The sequence below is a fragment of the Hyaena hyaena genome, unplaced genomic scaffold, assembly GCF_003009895.1.
Source record: "Hyaena hyaena isolate Hyena2069 unplaced genomic scaffold, ASM300989v1 scaffold_87, whole genome shotgun sequence".
NCBI lineage: Eukaryota > Metazoa > Chordata > Mammalia > Carnivora > Hyaenidae > Hyaena > Hyaena hyaena.
Genome location: NW_024080718.1, coordinates 1,415,027 through 1,431,659, shown reverse-complemented (window position 1 = coordinate 1,431,659; position 16,633 = coordinate 1,415,027). Strand labels below are relative to the sequence as shown.

General features: G+C 36.7%; 1 protein-coding gene across 1 annotated transcript in view; it reads right to left on the bottom strand.

Annotated features, from left to right (window-relative positions):
- Window positions 1-16,633, bottom strand: part of MSRB3 (methionine sulfoxide reductase B3) — a 162,353-nt gene that overhangs the window by 123,146 nt on the left and 22,574 nt on the right. Inside the window, exon 2 of the mRNA XM_039234285.1 lies at window positions 10,401-10,527. Coding sequence (XP_039090216.1) covers window positions 10,401-10,476 — 76 coding nt within the window. The 5' untranslated portion in view covers window positions 10,477-10,527. The remainder of the gene's footprint in view (window positions 1-10,400; window positions 10,528-16,633) is intronic.

Sequence of the window (16,633 nt, the reverse complement as noted above, 5' to 3'; positions counted from 1 at the left end):
TTTACCATTACGTGTGTCCTGACGAAACATTTACCTAAATGACTCTGTATGACAGAAACTACATTTTGCATTTCTTTTACTCGGGTGTTACAAATTTTTAATTGTTGAATTCATGTGTAGTAATAATTTTATCAACATTCTTTAAGTGCTGATAGAATTAAACAGTACTTTATCAGCTCTTCAGAATGTAATGCAAATATCAAGAGCAACGATTTTTATATTAATGTGGACCAAAAAGCCTAGAGTTTAGGAAAATATTTAAAAGATGTCTTGATCCAAAAGCATTTTCTTGCCTGCAAAACATTTGAATAGAATGAGAATTTTTTAAAGGCACTGCCATCATCAAGTGACAATAGTGGAAGAGAAAGTCACTTCAAGTCTATCTGATTGCATGTGAAATGTCTGACAAAGTTGGCGTTCCCTGTTTTTAATTTTTTTTTTTTTCTAGTACGGGTCTTCACTAGAACATCATAGCCCATACAGGGAAAGAAAAAAAAAATTAAAAACAGACGGCTCATTTCCATTCTACATTTCACATGCAATCAAAAAAGACTTGCAAAAAATAACTCGCTCTCCCATCCTCCCTCACCCCCTTGGGAGCACAGACTGCAGGGAAGATGAAGGGTAACCATCCACAAAAACGAAGGACAGGATCCCTCGCTTACATGATCATGCAGAATTCTGTTTAAATGTAACATTAAGAATACTTCATTAGAAAGAAAGTAAAATGTATATGGTCTAGGAGCTCAGCTTTGTAAATTTCCAAAATTATGTTACCGCTCAAATCAAATTTAAAATCTAAATTAATTATAAAACAATGGGCAGAAAACAAGTCTACAATTGCCATTCAGTGGTCACCTGAACTTGAGTCCATATGTTGCAGAAAAATGTGAAAGATTCTGGAGAAATAAGTCAAAAATTTTACATTTTTTTTTTTATCACCCAGACAAGTAAAGGAAAGCCATAAGGCTTCTCCTGAACTAGTCAATCTCCTTAAAAGACAGTGTACATATACATGTTGATTATCTTTGCAGCCCTTGCACCTAGCAATGTGCCTGGGCAAGAGTAAATACTAAGTATATACTGTATTTAAATATTTACACAACTCTCCATTTTAATTAATTATATTTAAATTTTCTTCCTAAAAAGATGTGTTCTAAGTGATGCCTTTGGCTATGTTTCTTGGAATTTAGTTTTAAAACTGCGACAGGGGCTCCTGGGTAGCTCAGTCGAGTAAGGGTCCAACTCTTGATCTCACCTCAGGTCGTGATCTCACCTCAGGTCATGATCTCACAGTTCGTGAGATCGAGCCCCACGTCGGACTCTGCGCTGACAGCACAGAGCCTGTTTGGGATTCTCTCTCTCTCCCTTTCTCCCTGCCCCTCCCCTGCTCGCTCACTCTCTCTCTTTCTCTCAAAAATAAATAAATAAACTTAAAAAAAACTGTGATAACAGGGGCACCTGGCTGGCTCAGTCGGTGGAACATGTGACTCTTGACCTCTGGGTTACAGATTCAAGCCCCACACTGGGTGTAGAGATTACTTAAAAAAATAAAATCCCAGAAAACAAACAAACAAACAAACCACCTGCAACAATATTTTAAATCAGTGAAAAGGAAAAAGAATAAATGATGATGGATTAATTTTTTTTTGCCTTTATTACTACTCTGAATCCTTTATTACCTCTATTACTATGGCTAATACTCCATTAAGTCTCTGGATTTAAGACTATGAGATTACCTAATCCAGCCTTCCCCAAAATGTAATCTGTAAAACACTGGCTCTTAAAAAAAATGCTAACAGGTTGTTCTTGTGGGGAGCAGCAAGGAGGGGCAGGGGACTGGCCAGAATAAGTTTCCACAGTCTAACCAGATTGGAAAAATCAACATTACATGAGCTTTTTAATGAGGATCTCAGAGATTTTCTTAATGCTGATGTGCATTATTAAGTATGTGGTATTTTGACACGCCGTTATTTTATGTTCCACTAGAAAAGTTAAAAAGTTGACAGTGACACAGTATTTTCTCACACAATGGTTTAAACTGCATCCTGATTATCAAGATGATAAAATGTGAAAATGGAATTTATAAAACATGGTAGTATGCAGTTTCTCAATTTGACAGTGGGATAAGTTTACAGGTCATTAGTAGAACTAGTGTTCCTTGGGTTATAATTTGGAAAATGATAAACCCCTAGCCCAAAGTTCTCATGAGGAAACCGAGGCCTAGCAAAGTTACTTGACATGGTCACACACCTGGTTAATGAGAGCCAGGCTCTCTGGTCTGCAGAGCTCCTGCTTTAATTGATTCATTCATTACATTTCTTTCTTGAACTCATGCTTTGTTGTGCTCTAACATGCCCATCTTTTACTAACCCATGTGTTCGCAGTCCATTCCCACCCCCATGCTGCCCTCCCCCCACCCCTACCACTTCCTGCTAATTACATCTACACATTCCTTCAATATCCTTCAGAAGAACTGTCATTGCTTCAGATCCTATTCCAAGACGCCAGTCTGCCATTCTGTGCAGAAAGAAGCACAGGGCTTCTCACTTCTTTGACTCCCTCCCACCATAGTGAAACAAAGGAGGAAATATTTATATAGAATCATAAAACCATCAAATATATAACTTCCCTTCATCCTATAGATAACAAAACTTCCCTTCATCCTATAGATGACTTAAGTGGCCATCTTTCTCACCAGAATGTACATGGCTTGAAAACAGACACTACTTATAATGTGGCATTATTTTGATACATAAGCTGATACTACTTATTTACACCCATTCATTCATTCCACAAATATTTACTGAATACTTATTATGTGACAGATGCAATTCTGGTTGCTGAGATGTAGTTGTGAACTAAAGACACAAAAAATTTCTGCCTTTCTGGAGATTACATGGCTTCTTACATGAGAAATAGACTTTGTCCCATCACCTTTCCCAGACTTATTTGATGTCCCACCCCCCTCCTTTTTATAAATTTTTCCAGCTTATTCCTCTTACAGCCAGGGATTAAAGTCACACAGAATAAATTGTGGGAAATGTGACATAATGTTAATAGCTGGGGGTTATATCTAATTGTGAAAGATCTGACAAGAAAGTTCTATGTTTACAGATGAAAAGAATAAAAGGTACAAAACAGATTCATGGGGCCAGAAAGAAAATTGGTGGCAGAAATAAACTTATAAATACAGACTAAGCTTCTAATCTGTTTCTTCATCAATACCAATAATATGATAGCAAGCTCTGAAACTTATGACACTATCTAAAGTTTGCATAAGAAATATTAAAATATTAATCAAAATAGAATATAGTTTGTATAGCTTTATCATTCTGTGAGCCATCATGCATTTCTACAACAAAACAAACTTTAAAAACTACAGCTATAGAATTTTGGATTTTATTTGCTTACTATAATAAATGTATCTATTGTTGAAGGAAATGCTTATCATAATAGTTGAGTAAATTTAAATTCTAGAAATGTATAGCTCTCACAAATCACCTAAATAACTGATATCTTTGTCATTTCATGGTATACTTTTTATAATATGCATTTTTAAGTGACTAACACAAGTGCAAATATACTAACTATAAAAAAAGAAAAGAGAAAAATATTAGGGAATTGAAAATAAACTAATGGAAATTTTAATATTTTAAATAAATGCTTGGTTTTAAATGCAAAGGCACAAAAAATCGTTAGAAATAATTTGCCATTGCGTCTCAATGAAATCTTTTTATTTCAAAGCAGTTTAAATTAAAATGTATCTAGCAAAAACAGCCATGAGAAATTTAATTTCCAAATAAAATGGTTAGAGTGAAGCTATAACTTAGAAAAGACTGACAATGACAATGCATCAAGCATCTAACCTCAATATTAGTGAGTCTCTGTGAACCTCCAAGCAGTCCTCATCCTTCCATTAAACGAGTATACTAAGAGCAAAAGGTGGCTCAGGCTCATGTGAGTAAATCCTCCTATGGCCTGAAAGGTAATATGACTGTGAACATGTTTAGATAGATAAACATCTAATAACTCTACTTCTAAGATTCCCCAAAAGTCCATATTGTCTAGATAACCTAACCCCGTAGAATTATCATTTGTTTTCAGAACTCATAATATGTTTTCTATTCTTTACAGTCATTGTTAATTAGGTGACCAGTGAATTTCTTAAACAAACTAAAATTTGTTTTATCTTTCATTCGTGCTCATTTTTATCTCTGTTGCTACTAGATATTGCTACATATCTTGTAATTATTAATGTATATATGAAGAGTTTATTCCATATAACAACAAATTAGCAAAATCCACATTTAACAAACCATATGCCCAACACCTTATTCATACAGATGTACTGTTCTATAATAATTTAGCCTTGTGCACAAATAACTTTTAAAACTCATGTATGTGGTAATTAGATGTCATACAGCAAGTTTTCAACATTAACATTAAAACTTTATTATGTCATAGAGCCACTAAAACATTTTGTTTTAGGGAAAAAATATCGCTGCATCAGAGTATTCATTAGTCAACATTTTAAATATAATTTTTCTTAGTTTCCAAAAATATTTTAATTCACGTAAAAAACTATTCATGCTTAACAGTCAACATGTTAAACTAATAACATTTTCAAGATTCTATAAAAATTCAAAACACAGCAAAACAAAATGTGAAATTTTCTTTCATTCTTGGGTGGTCTGCTGAAGAAAATTTTGTTGCATATAATACTATAAATTACTGTTAAATCAGCTATTTGGTTTTAAGATAAGTTAATTTATGAAACTTGTTTTAGTTTATGGAATGTCTACACATGAAAGACAATATCGATGAGATGTCCAAGCATAAGGGACTTGGAATCCTATTGAAAATGGAAAAAGGTTTTGCACTCTACAAATATTGTTTGAACATAATATAAGCAAAAAAATTTGTGGTTTGTAAATCCATATGTTCTTAACTGGATATTCTTTACACACTTTTGTTTAAGTTTTTACAATGCACCTATGTGCTAATATCAGTACACTTTCATGCTGTGAAAGAATGTAAATCTAGTGCCACCTACTGGAAAAGTAGGTACCATTCAATCAATTAATTGCAAATTATTTTGTGAATTATGTGAGTTGAAATTTGTAGGTCTATTTTTTAAGCTTCTTTTAAAAAAAAAATCTCCCTCAAAGCATTTTTAATATAATCAAAAAAGTTAGGTAATATGAGCATGTAAGACAATGGTGAAACTGAAGAATGGAGGGCATTCATCCAAATACATGGGCGAGAATGCCACTGGTGATATAAATAAAGAAATCAGAAATATTGTGTTCTAATGAGACTTTTTATGTTGGTTTCATGTGTATCTTTTAGATCACAGATTCTAAACCTATGGTCAAAGAGCCCTTCCTTATGAGTTTCAGAAAATCTAACAAAAACCTTGCAATCATATGCAAAATTGTGTGTAGGTGCACATTAAGTACTTTCTGGAAGAGGAGAGTCACAACTTTTATCAAAGAATCATGAAGATAATTCATCTTTTCATAAACCTAAAAGGTTAAAAAATCAAACTGGAATCAAAAGCCAGCCAGTGCAGTGGATGAACAGTACACTGATCATTTCAATTATTTTTTTCAAGGTAAATAAATATTAGATGCCATTAATGAACTATTACCAGCTTAAACTTGGACAGTAATTATTCTTACTTGTGGATGGCGCTTTGGTGCATATCTGTTGTAGTTCTTCTTTACAAATGGAAACTTTAAAGCATAGCAAACATTAATTTGCTACAGAGAAAAGTGATCAAAAAAACCGGAATTCCTAATTCTCATTATAAGCATAGTATGTATTTATTCCCTTCCTCAAAATTTTATCTACCACCAAAACTCAAACTGTTTGAGAGAAAAAAATAAAGGCAAGTCTGCATAATATATATTGAATCTGTGTAACCCCTTTTTTGCTCTCTGTTAAGCTACAATGTGTTTTATATCTCAGGTATCAACTGCATTAGATAAATGCAATAAAGTGATAAAAGAGAAGGGAATTGTTTTCCATAATATATTCAAAAGCCAACCAAACTATAACCTTTTCTTTTAATCTCCCCATGCAAAAGAGGCTCAAATAAATTTGTACTCTCTGTTTTAGCTATCACTTCACCTACATGTAAACTTTCCAAATGTTTATTCATTCACTTAACAAATATTTATTAAGTGCCAGGCATTGTGCTAAACTCTAGAGAGTTCTAGTTATACAGATGATATTCTATGACTTGCAAACACCATTTGCAAAATATCTCTCTTTAAGACTTATAACTTCTATATTAGAATATTATGATATGATATCTTTACAAGCTGCCTAAGAGCCATGTGGCTCTTCAATCCATGGTGACCGTTAAATACACCAATGAAGTCAAATAACAACCACATATTATGTGTATGATGTTAGAGAAAAGTACAATTTATCACTGCAATTAGTACTATTTAGACAAATACTCTCACTTGGCTGAAAGCTACCATGTTATCTAGTCTAAGCTACAATTAGACTTAATTTTTTTTCAAGCACTGAAACTATGTATAAAACTGTGCTCCCTAATCCCTTCTCAGATAATGCTTCAGTCTTAATTTAGTGGTAAGGAATTCTAATGTTCAAATGTGGAAAAGATTTCTGTCCTCCCACCATAACCTAGCAGATTTTTCTATAAATTCCTGGCCATTAATTAGTTTCCAGATTTGATTAAGCCAAAACCAAAAATGAAAACAAGTAACAGTCAATAAAATCACAGACAGAATCTCAGAACTGAACAGATGATCTAATTTGAATTCTTCGTTTTAAAGATAAAGAGACTGAGATCTGAAGAGGTTTACAGTCATGTTCAAGGTCGCACAAGTAAATGACAGGGCTGTGGTCAGAGTTTTCTGACTCCTATCCCAGTGCTCTTTTAATACAAAATGAAACTGTTATAAGGAAATTAAGAAAAAATTCTGAGAGAGAAAGAAATTACCTTTAATTACAAACATGAGTGAACCATAACTCAGATGCACTTAAGAAGCTCTAAATTAAAATTATGCTTTATTTAAAAATAAGAAATAAAAGAAGTCAAAGCTGAAAAATGATAGATCACTCTTCTGGGATATGGCCTTCATATGGGTCAATCCAGTTATAATCAATTTTAAGAGCCTGTTCCAATTATTTTTTAGTTCTGGAATTATTTTGTATTGAATAATACCTGAAGTTAGTAGGGTACTGGCTAAGGGAGCAGAAATCTTTTTGATTTACAGAGATTTTTGTTGAAATGGGTTTTGACCAGGGAACACTAAATTAAAGCAAGACTCCAGACTTTCGCCTTAACTTCCCATATCTCCAATATTGGCCTCTTCCCTCCGTACTTACACAAAGTAATAAGAATGCCCACTCCAACCTCTCTTTTCAAAATATAAATAGTTGGTTTTATTACTGTTGAACTTTATTTCTTCAACATTTCTATATTTCTAAGAGTACAATTCTGTTAGAGAAGTGGATGGTAACAGTTTTACTAATACTCAAGTCATAAAATATGTAAATGCTGAAAGACTGACTTTCATTAACACTATAAAAAGTAGTTGGTGGGGCGCCTGGGTGGCTTAGTCGGTTAAGCGTCCGACTTTCGACTTTCGCTTAGGTCATGATCTCGCGGTTCGTGGGTTCGAGCCCCGTGTCGGGCTCTGTGCTGACTGCCAGCTCAGAGCCTGGAGCCTGTTTCAGTCTGTTACTCCCTCTCTCTCTGAGCCTCCCCTGCTCACTCTGTCTCTCTCTCTCCTAGAAATAAATTAAAAAAAAAAAAAACATTAAAAAAAAAAAGTAATTGGTGCTTGAATGGCTAAGGAATTATGGAATACTATTCTAGCCAATTCATCTATCAAATTAAAATGGATTTGCAAGCCAGAAAGACAAGAGACTGAGCTTCCATCAGCCTTGGATAGTTACAATTAAAGAAACGTGTATTTTATAGGACTTGAATTTTGGTTCAGCAGCATGTATAAGTAAAATAAAGATAGGAAAACAGGTAAAACTAGGAAAATACATAGCTAGCTAGCTAGCTAGCTAGACAGACACAGAGACTTACGGTGAACATTTATATATGGTGCTCACTGAATTCCAGCCATTGTCTAATGCACTTTTCACATCCTAATCAATTTCATCCCCCACAGCCACCCAATACGATTATAAGCTCCCATATTACAAATGAGGAATAGCAGGTACACAGCTAGTTAAGTGGCACAGCCAGCCTGCAAACTCAAACTCCAGAATCAGTGTGCTTAAGCCCTGTACAGTAATGGTTACAGCTTAAGCAGTTTTGTTGAATTTATTGTTGAATCATTTTGATACCAAAATTTAAAGACACTTATATCTCAATTAAACGATTCCATTATGAAATCCTTTCATTCCATGATTCTAACATCTCAAGGAATACATTATTAATTATTTGTTAATTAATGAGGTGTTTCTGTGAATACTTAGCCTCCTCCCTGTATAGAAAACTCATGCTTCAAGGACAATACTGGTGCTCTCACAGTCTGGGGGTTTTTCAGTGGGAAACATGGCTACGTGGAAACTAAATAACCCTGATGCTCCAACTGTCACATGTAATGCAGAGTGAGGACAAAGTTCCACATGGCACAGTGAGCGCACTGGTTGATGTTCTCCCTCAAGCTCACACACAATTCAGCAGGTAAACCTCATCAGCTCTGCAACCTCAGTCTCTCTCGAACCCCTCCCTCTTCATTCCAAACCTACCGCAATGAGCACCGCTGAGGCTCTCAGCACTTCCTGAGTCCCCTCGGGCCTCCTACTCCCCCAGTGTTTTCTGTGGTGGTGCTGGTGCAGGGGCATGGCTGGCTCAGGGAGGAAAAGTACCGAGTGATTGGGGCCCTCAGTGCATTAAGCTTCATCGGCCTCTCAAGTCACCACAATAGACATAAGACCTACTTAACAATAACAATAAAAGCCACAGATGTTTACCGTTCAAATACAGCTTCAAAACAAAGGCCTTTAGCCACCCTTCGAATCAGGCTGCCATCCCAGCCTTCTCTGAAACATCTGGAACCGGCATGGACTTTCCATCCTACTAAATCAATAATCCTTATAAAATGCACACTGAGTCATGTTATTTCACCTTCTTTCCTCCTCCAAGATTTAAATTCCTTAAAACATCACCTAAGACATTTCATGATCTGGCTACCCTCCTTCTCGCCTCTTGGGCTTGCGCTCACCCGCCCGAGCTGGCCATGTTAAATAACTTGCCTCTCACTGAACATACCTGGCTCTTTCAGGCCTTCATGTCTTGCCCATGCTAGTCCATATCCTAGAGGTGTCCTTCCCACTCTTTGGCTACCTGGCTAACTGATGTGCACAGATTGAGAGTTAGCTTAAAAACGATGTCCTCCATGAAGCCCTCCTTTAAATGTCAGAGACCTTCCCTCATTTCCAAATATTTTCCCCTTACCAAAGAGCTAGGGCCATCCTCCTCTGAATTCCCCTAACATCCTTTATTTAGCCATATCACCATATGGTTCAATGGTCTTCACACAGCACCATTTCCACCCTGTGCTAGTTAAAGACATCAGCTTGATCTTCTCACTGCTTCACACAATGCCTGGCACTCAAGAGTTAATGTTCAGTGAATGTTTAATGAGTTGGAATTAAATTCTCTATACAATATAGCAACAGAGATATGCATATTAATAGAAAACAGAAATAATGTTGATACTAATATTCATATAAAATATCTGACTTTCAGAATAAAATTAAAATATTAAGTTTATGCTATAGGCACATAATGAAATTTTGGACTTTCATGCCTCACTTGTGTACATGCTTAAAATCAAATTTTTTTAAAGTATAGTGGTTCTAAATTATGAACCAGCTGACTCATGCTGTTTATTTGGTCACTGTTAAGTAGAACATCATTTCTTTTTAACTATAATAAATAAGTAACTGTATTATACTAAAGTTGTTCATTTTCATTTTTCTCTTCCCAAAGTAATGGCCACATGTGAAATGAAAACCACTTTCATTATCCTTTACCAAGATGAATATCCTATTTGTGTGATTTGGGGCAGTTTCCTATGAAGACTGCCAGCCTCTTCTGAACATTATGATTTTAAGATGTGTAGTGTGCATTAAAGAACAAAGATATCATGAAATATTAGTGACAACTATAGTCTGAGCAAGAAAACTGGACAATGTTTCCAAGGGTTATAAGGATTGTGGAAATGAATGTTACTCAAAGTAGAGTGGTGATTTATAACCGATTTCCGTCTTCAAATTAGGGCCCAAGTGAAAGAAAACGGAATTTAGCAAAATGTTCTGGTGTATCATTTCCTGCAGCAGAAACGCCCACCCAGACCAGTGCCCTCACTAGGTACAGGACAAGAAGCAGCAACCTGAGGGAAGCCCACAGGCTCGCAGGGCTACTGGCTGGCTCTTTGTCACCAAATGCAGCAGGTTGAATGCAGACATCACTGTGATATCTTCACCAACAAAACGAGAGGCAAAGAACAGGGGCAAGAGCTGAGTAGGAGAAAAAAAAGAAAACAAAAACAAATTAAAACATCAACAAATGTTAACCACATTCATTGCACAATTGATGGTTACGGTTTAATCTAGAACTGAGCACATACACACAGTGATAATAAATTTCAAATGCCTATTTTTCAAATGGTGAGCAGACTTTCAACCCAGGCTTATTTATATCTTATGAATAAAATATACACGATATAAAAGTGTGACCTGTGAACACACTTCTCAAGAGGTCAGAAAAGAGACCAAGTTTAAAACAGTTGAAAAGAATTAGCATTTACTGAGTGCATCCATACCATGTGACAGGAACTGTCTGGGGCCTAATATACACATTGTATCATTTAATTCTTACAATAAACCTAGGAGGTAGGTTTATCCCCCAGTACATATGTGAGAAAATCGAGGCTCAAAGATCCAAGGGCATATAGCAAATAACCAGTGGAAAAAGTATTAGAAAACCCTGTTTTATCTGACTGAAAAGCCATGTTCTTTCCTTTACACCATGTTGCCTCCTTCCAGCAATTATTTGTAAATTTGTAAAAAACAATTTGTAAAAAAAAAAATACAAATATAAATTTGTAATTTATAGAAGACTATAAAATATTGCAAGATTAAGAGATTCCTTTTGTTAGAGTTTCTTTCTTAATCTTTTTTTTTTTTAAACTAGAGAGCCAAGTACCCTACAGACAATTAGGAGACTTCACTTTAGAACGTGTTAAGTTTGAACAAAGCATCGCAAATATGAATTTTCATCTGACCTTACCATTTATAATTTCTAGACCAATTCTGTGAGTCATATTCACAACCCAGCCTTCAAAAGGCTTAAACTATTTTATAAAGGTTTTGGAAATGAATCTATATGGAAGAATCTCAAAATTGTGTTAAGTGTTAAACTTTAGAGAAAAGTTCAGCTGGTATTTTCCTTAAAGTTTTGCACGATCTTTCCACTGATAAACTCCAAATGAAGCCTGGAAAATACTAGGTTAATACTAACTTCTAATATTTTATTTTAGGTTGGCATTATAAGTGATCTTAACCACTAAATGTCCAAAAATGGATATAAAATGAAAGTCTTCTTCATTTCCTGCCCCTCACCCCCCGACTACCCCCCCCCCGAATAAAAGTCTGTTCCTGGTCTCTTCTGACATCCTTGAAGAACAAACACATAATAAGCAGTAATATATTTTACCAAATCACTCTGGAGTATATCTGACAGAAATCTGCTTGTATTAACATACCTGAACTCTGACTTCTTCAAACTAAACTCACTACAAAACTAAAACATTTTTGTGTTATGAACTGGAGACAAAAGGGAGGAAGAGGGAAGGTAAGTATCACAATGCACAGCCGAAAAGAACCATTAAACATAAATAAACATGTCATTTTCACGAGTGACTGCAGAGCAGGGAAAAGAGCATTCCTTTGGAGCAGACTACTGACTAATAAAAGATCAAAGGTCTATACCTCGCAACACTATAAATAAAAATGTATTTTTTTTCCTTGTGACCTTCTCTGAGAGGAATAAAGTGTGCACGATAAATGTAATTACTTAGCGAAGCTGCAGCCTCATTGTGCTCCCACAGCTGACCATAAAACGTCTTCCTATTCTGTTTCATCAACTGCTGTACCAGGCGGCCTGCGCGCCTACCGATGGCCTCGGCCATCTGGCTTGTGTCAAAGCCAGCACACAGGAAGAAAGGGAGTGATGTCACTCTGCAGGTCAGGCAAAGAACAAAGATGCATTCTACAATTAAAAGCTGGGGGCCTCAAATACCGGGGGCCCTCCAGCGTAATATGACTGTGTGATTTAATGTCCAGACTGGTGCATTTCTTTCTACCCAAAGAGCCACGGCTCCATCTAGTGGCAAATTAGTTTTGCCCAGTTTTCCTTAAAAGCAAAACCCTGAAGTGTTACATTCACACCAAGAAAGCACAGCAAATAAAATAACATAACTTTTAGAGCAGTCTAGTCTTTTTACACCGAAAAATGCAAAATGCATGATTCATCACAATTTTCTCCATTTTAAAATATTAAGAAGCACACATTTCATAGGTTAGGGATAGATATAACTCATGTTTTTAATGCTCTAACCCTAATTATAGCAGAAAAAGCAGCTAATTTTGCAAACTGCATGTAAAGTGACATTACTTACACACTACTCTGAAAATATGTAGCTAAGATATAAAGTGAAAAACAGTTCTAAAGAATGGACTCATGTATCTGGATGCCTTGGTGAAATACAACTCAATCTTATACAGCAACAGAACACAAGAATCATAGTTCATATGGCTCTAACATGTGATGCCAAGAGCAACTCTAGAACAGAAAAAGAACTACCTTTATGCTGAAATGATTCAGTAAAATTAATTTTTAGTTCATGTTTTCCACTTACATTTGGAGTAAATGATATTAATCATTTTGACAAAGTGATCTAAAATACAGAACACATTTGCACCAGAGATGAGATATCACAGTGGATGTGTGAGCTATGGGGTCAGACAACCTGGGTTTGACCCTGGCCCTGCTCCTAACTAGCTGTGTTATCTCAGACAAATCATTTACCCCCTCAGTGCCTCAGTTTCCTCAACTCTAAAATAAAGGAATTGATAAAAAGGACTTGGAAGAATCCTGGCACAAAGAATATGCTCTGCAAATGTTAGCTGTTATTATTGTTTAAATGAACAAATCTTCACTGTATTTTAAAATTATATGAATGAGATATTTCTAACAGCCCGTTTACACCCAACCCTATTTAGACTTAGCAGGCCATTCTCCAAAGACAGTATCCTTTTTAGTCCAGAAAACATTACTCTTTGATGCATTTCCACACTAAATTATGACCCTAACAAAACTGGTAGGATACAGATATCCTAAGCCTAACCACTGACGAAACCCTCGGCAGGTGGCAGGCACTGCTCTATGCACCTCAAATTACTAGTGGTTTTAATCCTCATAGCCTTACGAGATACTTATTATCATTTTCCCATTTTCAGATATAGCAGCACAGGGAGGTTAAGTCACTTGACTAAAACCCTACAGCCACTAGGGACTAGGGCACTTGAGTAACTGGACTGAAATGATTTAACAGATTTGAACACAGGCCATCTAGTTCCAGGGCCGGCGCTCTTGACCACACAACACGATTGGCAATGAAAGTCTGAGGCCGTGCCCGCCCACTCTACATATGCTGACTCCATGTTTCCTACTAGATAACGTGACTGATAACAAACGTTTAATAAGGATCCAATTAACTCAAGAAGGTTATCTGAAGATTCGCTCCCTGGACACTGAGTGAAACAAGTAAAGAGTAAGGAAGAAAAAAGCCCGAGACATTCTCAGATTTCTAGATTTGCTCTTTCTGTTCCACCAGGTTCAACTTCCCTCTTTCACTTTCAATATTTTCTCTAAACCCCTTGGATACACCTTCAGGATACCTCCTAAAGATGTCTAGAAGTGACTCCACTTGAATCTACCAAAGCTCCAGTATGTTGATAATATAGTACTTTTGAGGGTGAAGAAACCCAACAGCTACACCTCCCCACACGCCCGGAAAGAAACACGGCTCCATTTGGCAGCTTCCTTCCCTCTATACTCCCTGAGCCGCCTGGGTAAGGACCCTCGCCAGAAACAACCCTAGTCCAAAAAGAGGTGAAAGAAGCACATGCATCTGACGGGTGACGATCTTTGGGGAAAGAATTGGCATTAAACACCCTGTAGAAATCAGCTCTGAGCAAGGACCACTCAGAAAATCTCTAATTCTCCAAGTTTATTCTCAACTTGCTCACTTTTGTATCGCCTTTGACTCAAATAACTGCCTGGCAGAGTAACGTTTATAAGTAATCAACATGTTGTGTTTTTAATGCCAGACACATGCCCTATGCATCTTTCTAATTTCCCAGACTATCTAGTACATCACTTTGAAAATATCTGCTGTTTAAGAACACTGGTTCAGCAACACCTAGTGCAGTATCACATTATGCATTAAGAATAGAGTCAGATTACATGGTTGTCTATAACTTTCTGATTAAAACTTTTTGCTGATTCTCCAATGCATATTTCAGGGGTTCCCAAACCATGTTCTGAGAAGCAGGAGATACCCTTTCAAGCAAGTCTGTAGCCAAACAGTCGTGGAAATGCTATCCAATATAAAGAATCCAAGAGGTTGCATAGTAATTACGTGCTTACCTTGTCTCAACTGAGGCCTCTCAAACAAGGGTTTGTTTTGACCATAGAAACCGTTTTCTTTCCTATCGCCACCCCAAATTCATAAACAAAGCACCTGAAGTTCCACATCCACTGCCACCTAACTCTTGAGACTTTTCCTATACCATACCTCCGCATCCCACCCTGCCCCACGCTCCTGCCACACCAGGAGGCTCATAATTTCCTCCAAATATTCCCACTTTTACTTCCACGTCCTTCTTCATTCCATAGCCTTACTCCACTTATCACCATTCCCAACCTCTCCCATCTGGCCTCCATTGAGGGGCCAACACACTAGCCCATCTCCTAAAACCATTTTCAGGGCACTAATTGCTTATGTCTCTGTCTCCCTCTTCTGGATTATAGAGCTCCTAAGCATAGGGACCGTATCTTTCTTATCTTAGAATCCCAGTACCTGGCACCCAGTAGTCACTGATGTACTGAGTGGAAGAATGACTACGTAAATGACTCACTCCGCGGATCATCATTTCCCAGCTTGCTATTACCTTTGCCATCTCAACTGCTAATGGTGCTTAAAGGTGAGAATTGGAATTAGGACCAGTTGGTTCTTTCACAGGAACCAGCAGTTCCTACAAAGAGGTGAGAAGTTGAAACCGCAATCTGACTTGAGAGCCAAAGATCATTCACATGCCCTATTTTGGTCAAAAATTTTTACTTCTTCTCCATCTTTTTTCCCCCTAGAACTCCGCCATCCAAACATTTGACTAAAATTAGTTTGTTGGTTTTTTGGTTTGGGTTTATTTTTATTTCCTTTTACTTTTTTCCTTGCAGTTGAACAATAAACCGCCAAAGAGAGATGGTATAAATGGAATCCAGAGAACTCACAAAGTTGATAATTAGCTCCAGAATAAATGAGCTGATTGTCCTAGAGGATTTAAAATGTCAAACCTAAAGGTCAAATCTCTTTCCAATAAATACCAAAGGAATGTCTACATCATTGGTTCTCCACAGACTGGTAAAATACCCCCCCCAAAACTGCTGGGGTCAACAAAGAACAGACAAATTAGAATTTTGTCAAATAGAGATGAAATAAAAACAAAAGCCCAAACCCTAATCTCACCATACTATCAGAAACGAAAGACTGTTAACACCAAGACTAGAAAAAGAAATATTTTGAATAGAATATATTTAGTCTTGTGGGAAAATTTTTTCATTGTTGCTGCCTTTCTTATTTCATTATGAAAAGAAGAAACATCATGGGCCACCACTTGAGAACCAAGCATCTACTATCAAGTTCTGTAAAAACATCGTTGTTCTTATTAGCACAGTGCCTAGCACAGTTTACGTTCAACTAGTGTTTGCTGAATGAAGTGTTCAGTCATTCACCTCTTGCAGTCAAGAGGCCGTTAGCTAGAACTAAACATCCCTTTTGTTAAGCAAAGATCTGTTTGTATTTACAAGAAACAGCCAGAACTTTGGCTAGTCAGAATCCTAAGTCAATCTTCCAAGCCTTTTAGAGATAACACTTTGAAGATAAGGAACTTTTAAAAAATCTATTTAATTATTTATTATTATTTTTAGATCCAAGTCAGTTAACGTGTAGTGTAATAATGGTTTCAGGAGTAGAATTTAGTGATTGATCACTTACATATAAGAGCATTGCTCATCCCAACAAGTGCCCTTTTTTTTAATGTTTGTTTATTCTTGACAGAGAGAGAGAGACACAGAGAGAAAAGAGAGAAAGAGAGAGTGGGGGAGAGGCAGAGAGAGAGAGGTAAACAGAGGATCTGAAGCAAGCTCTGTGCTGACTGGCAGAGAGCCCGATGCAAGGCTCAAATTCACGAACTGTGAGATGATGACCTGAGCTGAAGCCGACGCCTAACGGACTGAGTCAGCCAGGCACCCCCCAACAAGTGCCCTCCTTAGTACCCA